This window comes from Rhinichthys klamathensis, unplaced genomic scaffold (genome assembly GCF_029890125.1).
Source record: "Rhinichthys klamathensis goyatoka isolate OS25496 unplaced genomic scaffold, OSU_Roscu_1.1 h1tg000011l_1, whole genome shotgun sequence".
NCBI lineage: Eukaryota > Metazoa > Chordata > Actinopteri > Cypriniformes > Leuciscidae > Rhinichthys > Rhinichthys klamathensis.
The window spans coordinates 14750198-14768896 of NW_026606564.1; the positions used below are offsets into that span (position 1 = coordinate 14750198).

Here is an 18699-nt window from a genome sequence, read left to right on the forward strand (position 1 = left end):
GGCGTCGCAGCTGTTGGCAGCTCTGCGTCAGGGGAGACGCTCAGTGGCGGATTTCGCCATCGAATTCCGCACCCTTGCAGCTTCAAGTATGTGGAATGAAGCAGCGCTGGTGGCCAGGTTTACGGAGGCGCTGGAGGACGACATAAAGGATGAGGTATATGCTCACGAACTTCCTGAACACCTGGATGAACTTGTTGACCTGGCCATCCGCTTGGACAACCGTCGGGATCTTCGAAGGAGAGCTCGGTTTCCCCCATCTCCGTCATTAGTCGACCTCGCGCCTAGCTCCTCCACGTCTGCTACTCCAGACCACCCTCCCGCTCCGGAAGCTATGCAGTTGGGCAGGTACCGTTTGTCTGCAGAGGAGAGACAGAAACGTCTGTCTAAGGGACTATGCCTTTACTGTGGTCGACCCGGACATTTTGCTTCTTCCTGTCCGGCAAAAGCCAACACTCGCCAGTAAACGTGGGGATACTGGCGAGCGCTACTTCCACCACCCCACCCACTGGTTCCCGCTCCGTGCTCCCAGCCTCAATCATTCATTAAGGTGCTGTTCACCAACTCTCTGCCCTCATTGATTCGGGAGCCGAAGGAAATTTTATAGATTTTTCTTGGGCCTCAAAAAGAGGCATTTCTTTTCAGTCTCTTTCTCCTATCCTTACTGCTCTCGCCTTAGATGGCAGGGAACTGACCACTATTTCTCAGACCTCTGTTCCTTTAGAGCTTATCACTTCTGGCAATCACAGAGAAGAAATAGTGTTTTTTGTTTGTCACTCACCCCTCACTCCTGTGATCCTTGGTCACCCCTGGTTAACCACTCACAATCCTCACATAAACTGGTCTTAGAGCACTATCTTATCATGGAGTCCACATTGCCATGCCCATTGTCTTGTGTCTGCCTTGTCTCCTGTCTCTTCTGTTCCTGTGTTACAGGAGAGGCCGGTCGATCTTTCCAGAGTTCCTGAGGTCTACCACGATCTGAGGGCGGTCTTCAGCCACTCCCGGGCCGCATCTCTTCCTCCGCACCGTCCCTATGATTGCGCCATCAACCTTCTTCCTGGCACTTCTCCGCCTAAGGGACGGTTGTTCTCCTTGTCCGCCCCCGAACGGGCGGCCATGGAGAAATATCTATCAGAGTCTCTGGCAGCCGACATTATTCGTCCTTCTTCCTCTCCGGCGGGGGCGGGGTTCTTCTTTGTGAAGAAGAAGGATGGTTCCTTGCGCCCCTGCATTGATTATCGGGGGCTGAACGACATCACCATTAAAAACAGGTACCCACTGCCGTTGATGTCGTCGGCCTTCGAGATCCTGCAGGGGGCAAGGTACTTCACTAGGCTGGACCTCCGCAACGCATACCATTTGGTTCGAATCAGGGAGGGGGACGAATGGAAGACTGCCTTTAACACCCCCACGGGGCACTTCGAGTACCGGGTTCTTCCCTTCGGTCTGACGAACGCTCCTGCCGTCTTCCAGGCGCTCGTCAACGACGTGCTGAGGGACATGATCAACAAGTTTGTCTTTGTGTATCTGGATGACATCTTGATCTTTTCTCGTTCACTCCAGGTACACATTCAGCACGTCAGACGGGTGCTGCAGCGTCTGCTGGAGAACCAACTGTTTGCTAAGGCGGAGAAGTGTTCCTTCCACAACCAGTCGGTTCCGTTCTTGGGACACATCGTCTCGGTGGAGGGTATTCGCGTGGATCCTGCTAAGGTAAGAGCCGTTTCCGACTGGCCCACACCTGGCAACCGAAAATCACTACAGAGTTTTATCGGGTTTGCTAATTTCTACAGGCGGTTTATCCATAATTTTGGCCAGGTGGCGGCCCCTCTGACTGCATTAACCTCCACAAGGACACCGTTTTGCTGGTCCTCGTCCGCCCAGGCGGCCTTTGAGGAACTCAAGAAGAGGTTTTCATCTGCACCTATATTAATTACTCCAGACCCTACCCGGCAGTTCATTGTGGAGGTTGATGCATCAGAGACAGGTGTCGGAGCGGTTCTTTCCCAGCGATCTTCCCTTGACAACAAATTGCACCCTTGTGCATATTTCTCTCACCGATTGTCTCCCACAGAACGGAACTACGTCATCGGCAATCGTGAGTTATTGGCAGTGCGGCTGGCTTTGGGGGAGTGGCGCCACTGGTTGGAGGGTGCGGCGGAGCCTTTTCTGGTTTGGACCGATCACCGGAACTTGGAGTATATCCAAACCGCCAAACGGTTGAATTCCAGGCAGGCTCGCTGGGCACTTTTCTTCGGTCGCTTTAATTTTACCCTGTCTTACCGGCCAGGTTCCAAAAACGTCAAGCCTGACGCACTCTCTCGTCAGTTTCCTGTCCCGGAGGACGCAACCCCGCCAGACACCATCCTTCCTCCAGGTCGTGTGGTGGGGTCCGTCACCTGGGACATCGAGAGACATGTCAGGGAGTCCCAGTCGGGGGCAGAGGTACCGGAGAGAGTCCCGGCGGGTCTGCTGTTTGTTCCGGAGTCGGTTTGGCCGGGGGTTCTACAGTGGGGCCACTCGTCCAGGCTGGTCTGCCACCCGGGAGTGAAGAGAACATTGGCTTCAATCCGCCAGCGTTTCTGGTGGCCGGGCATGGGGGGGGATGTCCGTGGTTTTGTAGTCGCTTGCTCGGTCTGTGCTCAAAACAAGTCCTCTAATTCTGTACCCGCTGGTTTGCTTCAACCCCTTCCCGTTCACTCCCGTCCCTGGTCCCACATTGCACTGGACTTTGTGTCAGGGTTACCAGAGTCCAGTGGCAATACGGTTGTCCTTACCGTAGTGGATCGCTTTTCCAAGGCGGTCCACTTCATTCCCCTTCCCAAACTCCCCTCAGCCAAGGAGACCGCCCAGAAGGTCGTCGACCACGTCTTTCGGATCCACGGTCTTCCGGAGGACGTGATCTCCGACCGGGGGCCCCAGTTCGTCTCCCACTTTTGGAGGGAGTTCTGTCGACAGATTGGCGCTACTGCTAGTTTGTCGTCAGGATTCCATCCACAGACCAACGGCCAGACCGAGCGAGCGAACCAGGACCTCGGGAGGGCTCTCAGATGTCTGGCCTCTCATAACCCTTCTTCCTGGTGCCAGCAGCTTAAGTGGGTTGAGTATGCTCACAATACCTTGCCGGTGTCGTCTACTGGGTTATCCCCATTTTCTTGCTGTCTTGGGTATCAACCTCCTCTGTTTCCTTCACAGGGTCCCGAAGCTGCGGTTCCCTCAGTTCAGGCATTTATCAATCGATGCCGGCGAACCTGGAGGAGGGCCAGGGAAGCACTTCTAAGAACTAGGGACCGCACCAAGAGATTGGCGGACCGCCGTCGGGCTGAGGCACCCAGGTACGTTTGTGGACAAAAGGTGTGGCTCTCCACCAAGGACCTGCCCCTTAAGGTGCCATCCAAGAAGTTGGCACCGCGGTTCATTGGGCCATACCCCATTGTTAAGGTGATCAGCCCGGTGGCAGTTCGGCTTCAGCTCCCGCATCCCCTTCGTCGAGTGCACCCGGTGTTTCATGTGTCTTGTGTCAAACCTTTTATTCGTTCCCTCTCTTCGTCTTCCCCCATCCCTTCTAACCCCTCCCCTCCCCCCCCCCTTGATGGTTGAGGGTGCCCCCGCCTTTACAGTTAGAAAGATTCTGGACTCCAGGCGTCGGGGCAGAGGATACCAGTACCTGGTCGATTGGGAAGGGTACGGTCCGGAGGAGAGATGTTGGGTCCCGACCCGGGACATTCTGGACCGTTCTCTTATTGAGGAATACCGTCGATCTGCCCCTCGTCTTGGGAAGCCTGGTGGCGTTCCTGGGGCGGGGGGTACTGTCAGGACTCTGGTTTGATCTTCAGCCTTTCTGCTGTGCTTGTGTCTTGACTGTCTGTTCACCTCACTCTACCATCTCAGCTGAATCCTATCCCAATCAGTGCTCTCACTCTCATTGCTTACACACCTGTTTCCCATTTTCTGCACTGATTTTCTCCACTACTTATGCTTCTCTCTTTCTTTGGTTCTCTGTCAGTGTGTCTTGGTTTCCGTCCGCTTCACTACTGTCCCCTTGTCTGAAAGACCTTAAAAGCCTTGTCTGTTTATTTAACCCTGTTTTGTTGTTTATTTGCCTAGTTCCTGTTCCCTTTCTCAACTCAGCTTGCTCACCTGGTTTTTGACTCTCTGCTCTCGTCCTGGACTATTGCCTTGGCCTTTCCCTCAGGAACTGTTGCCCGCTACTGGTTTTTGACCCCAGCCTGCCTACTGGATTTCGCCTCTGTCTCGCCCTCTTGCTTGGTAGCTCGGCTACCTTTTATTTTATGTTTTGTATTGTTTTCATTCAACCTTTTTGGACAATAAATCCGTTCTCAATTGATCTGCTCTTGGGTTCCTATTGTCTCTGCATTCCCCTAACATTTGTACTGAATATCAGTATGACTGTCACATACAGTATAGCATCTTCTGTACCCGGGCCGTAACCACCAGGGGTCGGTCTCAGGCGTCTAACAGCGCTCGTCAACGTCAAAACGACTGAACTGGCCAATCAAACCAAGAGGGCGAGCCTTACTGTTCACAGAATCTGAGCGCACATTTCTGCTCAACATTTGATTTTAACAATCAAAGAGTGCGAGGTAAGATCAATGTTCCCTCAATTTTTTTTTCTTGCTGAACGAACGTTTCTCTATTGGGCGGACACTATTCGCCACCTGGGAAAAAACGTTCTTTATACCAGACCTGTGCAGCGTATGTGAACACACACACAAAAAATGGTTTCATCATGCAGTTGTAACTTTTAATTTTAATGTGCCATTTCTATGTTATTTGACCCTTGATGTAACTTAGTGGTATTAAATCATATTTTTTAAAAACAAACAGTTAATTAAGAAGTCACTAAATGTAGCACAATTTAGGTTACCTGGGAATTTTGTTCCAGATTCGAGGACCACTCCTTACCAAGAAATTATATTAACAAAATATTCTGTAGGACAGTTCAGTTCTTTACAGTAATATAATATAGTATGAAATAAATTAAGCAGTTACACTGACATGGTTTGGGACAACAATAACGTGTTTTTGTACAGTCAATTATAGCCAATATTTTCTTTATCAGGGGTTTTCAAACTTTCTAATGACAAGGAGCCCTAAACAATCCCCTTGTGAGATCAATTGTGTATTAGTCAGTTGAATGTCTGTTGGAGGAGCATCACAATAAAGAGTTAGCAGATACTTGACACGAGAGAACAAACCTCACTGGTCTTTGTGGAAACTCAAACGAGCTGCGTAACACAATACATTTTTTGAAGCGTAGAAGTGGTAGTGGTGTAGCTGTCAATGGAGGGACAAAGATTTAATCAAAAATTTCTTTATTTGTGTTCTGAAGAAAAACGAAAATCTTATGGGTTTGGAACGACATGAGGGTGAGTAAATGATGACCGAATTTTCATTTTTGGGTGAACTAACACATTTTAATTCACAATAATTTTGACCCAAAATGGCCTATTTTGTGAATATAAAGTGATACAAAAAGCGAAATGCTCAAATGCTGTTATATGAAATATCAACCCTCTTGGAACACCTCATATCCAATGAAATTAGTGGATCAGAGCTGTTTTAAGAACATCACATATTGTATTTACCACACTACAGTCATGCACAACTGAATAAGCCAATTTAGAGGCTCTGTGACATTTAAGTTGTGTTTGCATACCTTTTATCAAGTATGTATCCTTCCACTTTATGCAACTCTTTTCCAAACATGCCACACGACTTGAAAGTCAAACAACATCTTTCCCCAGTTCTGTTAACAAAAAGCACAGTGAAATCATTTGTGTGTTTGTCTTCTGCAGTAGTTAGACTCTTTCATTGTTCCTCTCAAACCTTAATAAAGCAACACTTATCTAATTTACACCTAATGATACTTTCATGATATTTGCTCTTACTTATGATTAATAATTTCAACATTTCCATATTGCTCAATCCACAGTTGTCCCATGATAATGTTATGAACACAGCAGGTAGGGTTGGTCCAGGTGTAGGCTTCATTGTGACTGCGGAACAACAAATTAGAGATAAATATGTCAGTGATAAAGCTTTTTAATAAATGTTTATGTCTGTGTGAACATGACAAGTTCCTTATGTTTACTGGTGCACACGTGTTAAGGCTGGAAATCACTCACACGGGAAGCTCTAGGGTGATGATACCACGAGGTTCGGCCTCCACACTCTTTCCCCAGAACTTGAGTTTGGGATAAATGGAGCCATGAAACATGAAGTCGTTCTTTATGCCCTCGGCGTGGAAGGCACTGACCGGTGGATGATGACTGACCTGCTCAGAGATCCACCTGAACCCCAGGTCCTCTCTGATGAGAAGAAACACTGGCGTGATCAGCTCATTGGAAACACTGACATGATCAGCTCATAAGTGAGCAGACACTGACCTGAGCAGCTCATAAGTGAGCAGACACTGACCTGAGCAGCTCATAGGTTTCTCCCAGCAGAGGGTTGAAGGGTTTGCCGGTCCTCTCCCACTGCGAGGCCACAGCTGACACAGCAAACGCTGCCACACTCTCAAAAACCAAAGAAACCTAACATCACTGACATGTCAAGTGTTTGTTTCAGTTGATGGTAGCGGAGCCATCATACATTTCAGGTTTATCGTGTATAATTGTTAAATGCTTAGATTTTTTGCCTGTAGTCATAATTCATTTTATGTATAAAACCTAAAATTCAATCGATCTAATAGCTAATCACTGCTAATAAAACACAGTGTATTGTATTTACATAAGATTACATAAAATCTAGATAATGGATTCTGTATGCTGACTAATTAAATGCAAAGCATATAGTATAATTCAGGTCAAAGTTCTGCCAATTATTGTTTGACCTCAAAGAAAGTTTTGTGAAAAAGGAAAAACTGCTTTAAAAATAACTTCAACCAAATCTAGAATTATGAAGCTGAGTCAAATCATTCCCCCCACGCCTACGGACCATTGGCTGAACGTCTGATGCATACGGCAGACATAATGGGAAACACTTAAAGGGGTCATATGAAATGATTTCTTGTTTTCCTTTTTCTTTAGTGTGTTATGTAGCTGTTAGTGCATGTATAAGATCTGCAGAGTTACAAAGCTCAAAGTCTCAAAGAGATATTCTTTATAAATTTAAGGCTCAGCCACGCCTTCCTAAAACGCTTCGTTCAAACACACCTCCACAAATCTACGTCAGTGTGTGGGGGCAGAGTTTCATAACACTGCCCAAACGACGTATACGCAAAGAAAGAAGGCGTAACTTTTACTCCCGCTGTGTTATTGTTGCCGCCGGCGCCACTATGTCGTGGAGACGCTGTGTTTTTCGTTGCGAAAGCCAAACTACTTGGTTTGGCCTTCCAAAATAGGACACTTAGAAAACAGTGTTTAAGCTTTATTTGCAACACTGTTCCAGAACACGACAAATACAATATTCGACTGTGTGCTGCGCATTTTTCGGAGGACTGAGTTACAAGGCCGGCTGTGCATAAAGCTGATTCTGAAGCAAGGTTATTTTCGTAAAATTGAAACTGAAACTATCAGTTAAAAAACACTTTCGATTTTTCGGACTATTTCGAATTTAATTCTGAAACAGGAAAAAGCTAATGCATTGTCACGCTGAATAATACACTTTGTGGTGTTGAAATTAAGGGGGAAAATCCCACAAATCTTAAAGTATATTTGCAAACCAACCATCGTGAAGAATACAAATCCTTCATGTCGAAAGATTCGTAAAGTAAGACTACCATCGGTAATGATAAAGTCAACGAGGGTGCTAGTAGTTCTCAAACTCAATAGCAGCTGCAGACTCTGACATTATGCTTTCAAAAATCTGAGGTTTGGCCAACAAATTCAAATGAACACAAGAAACGAGAAAAGGCACTGGTAGGTTTGTTTGTTGAGACTGGCATGTCCACTAGACTGTGTGATTCGGTAGCTTTCAAAACTTTTAATGACCGCAGATTCGTCACTCAGTGCTGCACGGATCAATGCCTTAATTGCGCTAAAAATGCAAACTGCATCCTAGCGAGTAAAAGAAATGCTGAGACCCCCAAAGTCACTATATGTGTAGATGGATGGAGCAAAAATGGTTTGACTGCTTCGGTTTTGGGTATCTCTGCATGTTTTTACCATTGCCCATTGAATCAAATCGCAGCATGCTTTGCTAAATTTACATCGCATTTGCCATCCACACACCAGAGAAGCAATAGCCAATTGCATCGAAAGCACCCTGGACGAATGGGGTATTCCAGAGAGCAAAATATTGCTCATTGTAACGGATAATGGCTCAAACACGATCAAAGCCGTGGAGCTTCTAGAAAAAGCACACAGCGACAGCACAGCACAGTATGATGCTTCGGATAACATGGATTCTGCTGAATCTGAATCAGACTCCCAGGATGAGTGGGTTGCTGATGAGGATCAAGGTACGTTTTTTTGCTTTTTTACATTTATTTTTTATTAATTGCATTCAAATTTTAATGTTTATCTTTATTTGTCATGCAGTGAGATTACATTTGTAGGGTTAAAATGTCCATAGAAAATTACGTCACACATCTGTACACATAAAGAAGAGTCTCGGCTAGTAGGCTATATTGCGTGTGAGGATGCTGGAGGTGGAGATTTATAGCCTTTTCTCACAGCACTTGATTTAATTAAACTTATCAATTTGATGGCGGATCCAGAAAGGTTCAAAAGACAAATCACCAGTGACAACAGATTCACCCGCTGTAAAATGCAAAATACTTCGTTTGGACTTCGGAGTAGCTACAGAGAGAAAGAGACTTTAACCGGACCCATGCGAAAACAAGGATAATATCGGAAGGACATTACATGTAGTCAGGCAATGCTGACGTTGAACATTAACAATTTGAGAACAAAGTATAATTTGAACGGTTTTGCGTGATATGATAAGCGATCGTTAGATTTAATCAGCGCGATTTACTGCAATGTCAGAACCAGAACAAAAGTGGATGTTACTTACTTGTTCAGATGACATTTTCCGGTGAAAATTATTATGTTGGTTATACTTCCAAAAAGAATAATCTGTGATTCTGAATGCCAGTATCGACACCGGCGCGGAGACTGACAGCCTCACACTCTCCTCAAACATTGTGTTCATCCGCGCTGTGCCGTGTCGAGGGTGTCGAAGTACAACTCACGTAAAGTTGATAATTCCGCGAATGACTGCAATTGACCGTTCACAAAAGCCACGCCCCCTAGTTATTGTTACTACGCCCCTCAAACAAATGGTCAAACACGACCAGCGCGACAGATTGCCATGACGGGAAGAGGTATATACCCGTGCGTGTCAGTGACCTTTTTTGGAGCAATACCTCAGCGATATCCTCCAGATCGAGGCAAAAGGGGTTACAGTATACAGTGGAGGGATATATTCAAAATATAAAAATACGCAATGAAGGAGACACGACTACTATCGAGGCGAATGCTTATACCGGTCTCAAGCGAAATCTGAGAAACCCCATGACCTGTACCTCAAATGCAACCAGCACAGCCTTGAAGAAGATTTTATAAACTGGTTCAGTGGCTTATTGTTTGGAGTTAGAAATATATAACTGGCACTGCATATTTACTAATTTTGCCTCAGATACAGGATTATACATTTGCTTTAACAAGCGGTTTGTTCATTACCACGGCAACCGCTTGCGTGTCATGCTGAATGCGATTTTCGTGTATAAAAAGTAACTATACATAAGAGACGGAAAGATGCAGATAACCATACATTATTTAAGGTTATTTCTATTCGTTACGATATTGATATATGAACTGATGTTGTCAAGTAAGCTTCATGCTTTCCCCGCTGCGAACGTGCACTCCTCTAAACTGTCTGCACCGCTTCACCATCTTGCTTGGAGTCAATGTTTGACGGACCTGCTCACATAGTAACGGTTGCTATGATGTGTGATTGGACAATGGCCGTTTTGGGGGAGGGGCCAGCGAAAGGTCAATTGCAGATTTCGAACAGAGACGGTGACAAAGAGGAAAAACTGCGGACTGCAGCTTTAACTTTCTTACACATACACACCCACAAACTGGCATTTATGGATTATGAGGACTCTCCATAGACTATATTTCATCCCTCATCGCTGTAACTATATTTCATCCCTCTGCATTCGCTGTAACAAGAGCAGACAACTGTTAGAGACGATGAAATCCAGGTTTTAATTTAATCTAGACAAACAACCACACACCCATCCATCTCCACAGAGGACATTTGAGGTGTCCTCATAAACCACATTCATAGCATAATACACTTGTTAATACTAATTCAAAATGTAACATACACAAAGTGTCCTCAAAAACCATTATTGCCAGATTTTACGCACAGGCACACAACACTCAATCTGACAGATAACATAAATTTACTTAAGTTGCTTAAATCATTTTAAAGTTTAAAAAGTTAATACAATAACTGATACGCATCAGAAAAGACCTTAGACAGGCATTAGTTTGTATAGGGGAAAGATGTTATTCTTACATTTATTTATTTTTTTAAAGGTGTGGACGAACACTGATCCGGGATTGGCACACACGGTGGAATAGTTCGTTTGAAATGATCAAAAGACTAATTTGAAACCAGACCTACTCTCAATAAAATCCTAGAAGAGCTTGGGATTGACATTCTTTTGAGCAGTGAATGGACAAAGTTAATGGAATCTCATTAAACTACTGGAACCATTTTCTACACACACTGATCAACTTCCGACAGATAGCCAGTCCCTATCTGAAGTAGCAGCAGACTACCATGGAAAAGCAAACTGTTCAAGTCCTTCTGAGGTCGATGCGGCAACGCTTTGCAGGCATACTTGATCCTACACATGCAAAGTTTGATCCAACAGGAGGCTCAGCATCTCTTATGGACCAGTCTGTCTCCCTAGCTCTTACATCTCCAGAGATGCAGCATCTAAAGAGAGCAGCAGAGATATGTATCTCAGATCAAGCTTTAAGATATAGCCAAACTTCAGCCACAATGACAGATGATGCATGTGAACTACTATCAACTTCTGGAGGCACCGACAAAACCCTTCAGAAATACTCGTTCCTCGCTATAAAGATCTTCAGCACTACTAACCAGGCGAATCCAGTTGATAACTCTGGCAGTGCAGTGCATGAAATGCAAAAACACCTAGATGAAGTGAAGCGAGACAACATTGGAGTCAGGCCACTAGAGTACTGGCAAGGACGGGTAGCTGTGTATCCAAAGCTTGCACCTGTTGCAATAGATTCGGTCTGTGCCCCTGCATCTCAAGGCTTTGTAGAAATAATATTTTCTGTTTGCGGACAGCTTTCATCTGGACTGAGAAACAGAATGACCACCTCCCTGAAACCAAAGAGTCCTCTTAAAAGTTAACAGAAAATTTTGTTACTGAAATGATTTCAGAAAACACAGACCACAATTATATCCAATGCAAAATGCACATTTGGTAATTTTGGACATTTTATTCTGGTCTGTTTGTTTAAAGTAAAATTGAACACTACGCACACACTTGAAGATTGTGTTCTAGTCTGTTAGTGCAAGTAATATTAACACTACACACATTTGAAACTTTTAAGATTGTATTAGTCTGTTTTTGCTAAATTAATATTGTCACGGGATGGGTAAATCAGGAAACGAGGATCCAAGTGCAGGAAGGATATTTATTAAACAAACTACAAACCAAAACTATCCCGTAGGGGAAAACAAGAGAGAACTCAGGTATGCACTGAAAACACAAGGGAAACATAGATAACGAACCAGCACAGGACTGCAAACACAGGGAGACTAAATAGGGAACAAACAAAGGAACATAACGAGGCAGGCAGGTGAGGGACATTAAACAATAACGAGATAACAAGATGGGCGGGGTTTGACAATTGACAGGAGAGCACATGGCACAAGAAAATAACATGACAGCCATGTGCTCACAACAGACCAGACTAACACAAACACATGACAAACCGGGAGTGTCACAGCTCTGTCACTATACCAAGAGAAAACCCAGACAAGGGTGACAGAACTGTGACAAATATACAACACATACACACAAACTAAAAAAGATTTAATCTTTAATATGTATGTTTATTTATATCCATGTTCATGATGTATTATGTACATTTAAGGTGCATTTGTTTGGTTCTTTTTTGCATCTCAAACCCTTGTTATTTTTTATCAAGAGTTAACTGTAAACTGTGCAAACATTACATTTTGCTGAAAATAAATGTCTTGCTTTGCTTTCTTTGGTCTACAATGTAAGTGTTCTGTTAGCTGCTAAACTATAATTACTGTAAGTGTTCTGTTAGCTGCTAAACTATAATTACTGTAAGTGTTCTGTTAGCTGCTAAACTATAATTACTGTAAGTGTTCTGTTAGCTGCTAAACTATAATTAATGTAAGTGTTCTGTTAGCTGCTAAACTATAATTACTAAAACTGAAACTAAATAGAATAAAAACTAAATAGAAATGTGTTTACACAATAAAAACTAAGCTAAAACTAACAAAACCAATAATGAAACTGACTAAAACTAAACTGAAATTTAAAGCAAAATTGAAAATGATATTAAAATAAAACCTAATTTAAAAAAGGAAAACTATAATAACCTTGTTCTGAAGTGGGACAATTCCATCTTTGCAAGTACAGTCCGGCGCTTCTGAGACACAGCCTGTAAGTATTTTTCATATTTTAAGAATTTGCTAGTGACTATTCAAACGCGAGTTTTGAGCAGTATAGAGAAGCGCTTGCTTGTTGTTTCTACGATCACAAATGCAGATATAGTTTTATGTTTACATACTGCAGTGTTCTCACCCCGTAGCGCGGCGCGACGCGTAAAAAGACAGAATAAGTCATTATAATCAGTAATGTCCCCAATGAAATAAAACCTTACCAATCTGATCGAGTCTTACGTTCGCTCTTACGAAAAATACGAGAGCTAAGCTAACTTTAACCTTGCCTATATAACAACCAAACATTTACCTACAATTTAACAAGCATCATGCACTACTGACATCTATCAGTACATGTATTTTATGAGTGCTATAAAAGCTGGATGGATAATATGACATAAATAGATGGACTGCATTAAATTAAATATAGTTATGTTTATTCATGTGTTGTTATTGGTGACAGAACTAAGGTTTTATCTAATTAGTATTAGAATTTTTGATCGAATTTACCTGATCGAATTTTACAATGCGGTCCAGTCGCACTGGCAAAGTTGATCGATCATCTTTTCCGGATCAGATTCAGGCTCAAATTGATAAGGTAGTGCCGACATTATTACCTGTCATTATTGCTTTGGGAGCTGATAGTCCAAATATGGTAACGGGCGTGACATTTCCGTCACACGCTTAAGGTTTTTGGGCCAATCACAATGCACTAGATCGCTGGCCAATCAGAGCACACCGTGCTTTTCAGAACGATGAGGTTTGTAAAAATCGAAGCGTTTCAGAAAGGCGGGGCATAGAGGAGCAACAATAATGTACAGTATGTGTAAAATAATGACTTTTTTTTAACCTAAAACCGCGTAAACACATTGCATTAAACCAAACACACAAAATAAAGTTCTTTTTAGAACCATCATATGACCCCTTTAAAGAGTTTGGAAGTCGTCATTTGATTGGTTGAATTCTACAGGATTTCCATGTGTGTCGTGTTCTTTAACGGTCCACCTGGAAACAAAGCCGTTGTGATGCCAAACACATGATTCTTCATGGAAGAAGAAAGCCATCGTGTTTACAACTGTGACAAAGAGCGCTTATCAAGATCAACTAAACGCTGGATTTTTAAAGGTATGTGAAATTTGTGGCCCCATTGTTGTAAGTAAACTTGCAAAACATTCCTGAATGAATAATTTATTAGATGCATGCCAGTCTGTGAAGGGACATCAACTTTACATTTTCATACCCCTTAAAGGCCCACTGAAGTGCCTTTGACTGAACCCCTAGCTTTGTATGATACGTTGACGTAATTTCCACTGAAACAGGAAGCTGAGGCGGGACATATTGAATGGCTCCTCCCCCTTTCAAATAGCCAATAGCATTTAGTTTACCTCACAGACTGTAAGTCGTACTTGACGGCATCATGGAAGCGAATCTGAGGGCTGATGATACGTTGGATTCAATAGTAGATGACCCTAACCCTAACAGTTGAAAAACGGAATAAAACTTGAGCGTTTGAGCAACCGAACACACATCTCCAATAGGGCTGTCACATAAAAATTTGAATTTCGAATATTCATTGACTAAATAAAAAAAACTGCAAAAACTGTGCATTCGAATTTTTGGTGTGTCAAGAGGTGCACGATGATGACGTAACTGACGCGGTTTGTATTTTAGCTTTTATCCAGTATAAAGCGCTGTGGCTGCGTTGTTAATTAGAAAAAATGCCGGAAAAGGCTTTCTGCTGACGAAAACCCTCTCAGTTGGTGGCAAAGATCGTGCAACGACATACTTGACCATACCTGGCACATCGGTCAGAGCTGAGCGTGTGTTTTCATCAGCTGAAAACATTGTCAACAAAAAGCGCTCAGCACTCGCTGCAGATCAAGTTGACCCTCTAGTGTTTTTGACGAATAATAAGTAGAAGTGGATTGTTTCTGAATTGCAGTTTGCTATTTTGTGTTTATGTAGGTCTGTCTGTTGAAGTGTGTTTTCTCAGGTTACTGATGCACGAACACAGTTTTATGCACTATTGCAACCTAATTGTCCTTGCATGCACATTAAGGAAATTATATTTTATTTAAGAACAGTTGTTTAAAAAGATTAAAAAGTGAATGTCATTTCATTTCAATAAAAGATGCGATGCTTGATTAGGTTAATATTTGCTAATTGTGCTCGCTTGCGCCCTCTTGTGGGTACTTTTTACTGTAACATTAAAGGGGTTATACAGTATAATGCCATTTTTGTACAAGCTAGTATGATTCTTTAGGGTCTAAATTAAAAGTTTGTAATATACTTTAATTAAAAATTCTCATTAGTATTGTAAGAAAACACTTATTTTACTTGGTCAAAAACAGCTGTTTTCAGCACGCCGTTTCAGTGCATATGACTTTAAATGATAATGAGCTTCGCTCACCCCGCCTCTCTGTTCTGTGTGTACACGTTTGTAACACAATAACACAATAACCATAACGCACTGTTCAGTATAAAGTCATTATACTGTAATGTACCCTGAGTGTAAACCTTAGACGCATTCATTGTGAAGCGTGCAGCTAGCGATTTGCAAAGATTAATATAAATATTAATATAAAGTTTAATAAAACATTACACACACTTCAGTTGTTCTAGAGGTTCAGCAGGAACACGAATAGCTGGTACCGATCCTTTATTAAGGAGCAGCTTCTTAGCAAAACCAGCTTTATACTGACCCTCGTTTATAAAGCAGTCTGGTGTGTGAAATGATTCGCGCAAACATGAGAGCATTGACGTTGCTTGTGGGAAAATTCCCTTCGAAAACAAACTCAGCCACTGCGTCTTCAGCGGTTTGGATTTAGGAACATTAAAATGACTCCTGTGTTCGTTATTACACCCAAGAACAGAACACCACAATCGCTTAGACGCCATTCTGCTCATAGACAGTGCTCCAGCATATCAACAATGACCGCGCCGGTCCGCGCAGACTATGATTGACAGCTCCCTCACGAGCGAGGGCGGGTCTGTGTTGAAACGTTGCTGTCAATCAACAATCGTGGGAGGGGCTTCCGAGTGTGTGACGTCACAAGGTCGAACGGCTTGATTTGAGACGGGAAAACAAATAAGGAGATTAAAACAAAAACACTGGATGGATTTTTATCATTATATGATGGTTGTGTACAGGCACTGCCAACACACATTTCAGTACAATCAACTTGTAAAAGTGCATGTACCATTATATGACCCCTTTAAGTATTGCCTTTAGAATTTGAATAATTAGAATTTTGCTAATATTTAAGAAAGATATTCGAATTTAGCTTTTCAGCCATTTTGACAGCCCTAATCTCCAACCCATTTTGCTCCGTGATGTGTCAACGGTCGCTTTGACCAGGTGGTATTTATAGCATGGGACGCTTTACATTCTAGAGAGCATTTGATTGGACAGAAGATGTGATGAGAAGCTGAAGTCCGCGGTGATGTCATAAAATTCTGTGATTCATTTTAGCGGAAGTAAGAGACTGTAAATTTCTCCTAAAGCGACTTTTGTCATTGTTTTTTTATTTTTTTATTTAACCTTTCTTTAACCAGGAAAGTCTCATTGAGGTTAAAAACCTCTTTTTCAAGGGAGTCCTGGCCAAGAGGCAGCAAAAACACAATCAATTACATTTATAAAGGTTTATACAACACAAATAATTAAAAACATTTACAATTTAAACAGGTCATTTCAGGTTCTCTCAATCTGGACTTAAAAGCATTTAAGGAAATAAGTTCAGATAATTTCAAGTCTTTTTGCAAAAAATTCCATGCAGAAGGAGCAGAGTAAACAAAAGCCCTTTTTCCCAGTTCTGTCCGGGCAAATGGAACAAAGAGCAGCAAGTGATAATTTGATCGCAATGAATAAGAACCAACACTTCTCCATGTGATTAAACTACTGATGTAGGATGGCAACAGACCAAGCATGGCCTTATAGATAAAAATATGCCAATGCCTTGATCTCCTGTTGGACAACGATGGCCATCCCACTCTGGAATATAATTCACAATGATGGGTCAAAGTTTTACAATTCGTAATAAATCTCAGAGACGCATGATAAACAGTGTCAATCTTATGCAGACATTGTACTGAAGCAGTCCTATATACCAGGTCACTATAATCTATGACAGATAAAAATGTTGCAGAGATTAGCTGCTTTTTTGCTTTAAAAGAAAAACAAAATTTATTTCGAAAGAAAAAAGACAGCTTAAGTTTGAGTTTCTTCACAAGGTTATCTATATGAGGTTTAAAAGTGAGAGCATCATCAAGCCAAATGCCAAGGTATTTATAAGAATGAACCACCTCTATGACACTTCCAGTCAAAGTGAACACAGAAGGAGGAACTTTAGAAACCTTCTTAGTATTACTAAACAGCATCAGTTTGCTCTTATCAGCATTGAGAACCAGTTTAAGCTGCATAAGCGTGTGTTGAACCACATTAAAAGCTTTCTGCAAAGACGCAACCGCTTTAGTTGGGGACGATCCAAAACAATAAATAATCGTGTCATCAGCATAGAAATGCATATTAGCATCCGACACATTGTGGCCCAGTTCATTTATATACATAATAAACAAGAGAGGACCCAATATTGAGCCTTGTGGCACCCCCTTGTGGACCTTCACTAATGCAGAACATAGACCATCACATTTAATACACTGAGTCCTGTCATTCAGATAATTAATGAACCAGGAAACTGCACAATCAGACAATCCCAGACAAAGTAGCCTATGCTTTAAAACAGCATGGTCCACTGTGTCAAAAGCTTTCGACAGATCAAGAAAAAGTGATGCACAGAATTGCTTTCTATCAAGGGCGACAAGTATGTCATTAATTACTTTTGTAACAGCAGTGATGGTACTGTGCTTTTTCCTGAAGCCTGATTGTAGTTTAGAAAGAAGTTCATTTGAGTATAAAAACTCTTTTATTTGGTCTGAAACAAGGGATTCTAAAATTTTTGACAAAACACATAGATTAGATATAGGCCGATAATTAGTTAAAACTGCTGGATCACCTCCTTTAAACAAAGGAATAACATAAGCTGACTTCCAAACTGATGGTATGTCATTGTTTTGAATTGACAAATTAAAAAGAATTGTAAGGGGCTCAGCAACAAAATCAGCCGCCTTTTTCAAAAAATAAGGCTCTATTAAATCTGGTCCAGGAGGTTTTCTGTGATCTAACGCTTTAAGAGCTCCATGCACCTGCTGCACAGTAAAATAAACAAAATTAAAAGGCTCTCCAGAAAACACTGGGGTGTATGTGCATGGAGTGACAGCGACTACTCCTGTCATCTCGGACAGAGAACCAACTGATACAAAATGCTCATTATAGCAATTTAAGACATCAACTCTGTCGTAGACTGGGAGAGAGTTTAAGACAAATTTTGGGAGGGCTTCATTACTTTTATTCACAGATAGAGACTTGATAACTTTCCAAAATTTCTGTGGATTATTGAGATTTTCACTTGTGACTGATAAATAATATTCTGATTTAGCCTTTTTAATAAGAGAGGTACATTTATTTCTTAGTTGTCTGAAAATGGACCAGTCAGTGGCAGAATCACCATTTCTAGCTTTAGCCCAAGCCACATTTCGCTGATGGATAATGTCTGACAACTCTGGAGAAAACCAAGGGTTTTCCCGTCCCTTCACTCTGTGCTTTGTCCAAGGAGCATGTTTATTTACAATTTTCTCAAAATTTTCCTTAAAAAGTGTCCAGGCAAGTTCAACATCAGGCAACAGGCCTAGCTGTCCCCAGTTAATCAAAGATAAATCATGATGATAGGCTTGTTCATTAAAATTTTTCAAATTCCTCTTTCTAATAATTTGCGATTTACATTTGGGTATTTTACCGCCTCTCAAAGTAGCAATAACACAATGATCACTCAGATCATTACAAAAGACACCCATAGATAAAAATTTATGAGGGACATTTGTTAGAATCAAGTCAATTAAAGTAGATTTGTCAGGATTTTTGAGATTAGGCCTTGTAGGTACATTTACCAACTGGCTAAGACTGATAGAATCACAGAAAGATTT

The 18699-nt window shown here is 42.1% G+C and overlaps 1 protein-coding gene across 1 annotated transcript in view; it reads right to left on the reverse strand.

The window, feature by feature from the left end:
• Window positions 1-18699, reverse strand: part of LOC130100130 (oxysterol-binding protein-related protein 1) — a 40925-nt gene that overhangs the window by 11543 nt on the left and 10683 nt on the right. The window contains exons 5-8 of the mRNA XM_056265628.1: window positions 6442-6539; window positions 6150-6332; window positions 5913-6020; window positions 5681-5770 (exon numbers count right to left, since the gene is read on the reverse strand). Coding sequence (XP_056121603.1) covers window positions 5681-5770; window positions 5913-6020; window positions 6150-6332; window positions 6442-6539 — 479 coding nt within the window. The remainder of the gene's footprint in view (window positions 1-5680; window positions 5771-5912; window positions 6021-6149; window positions 6333-6441; window positions 6540-18699) is intronic.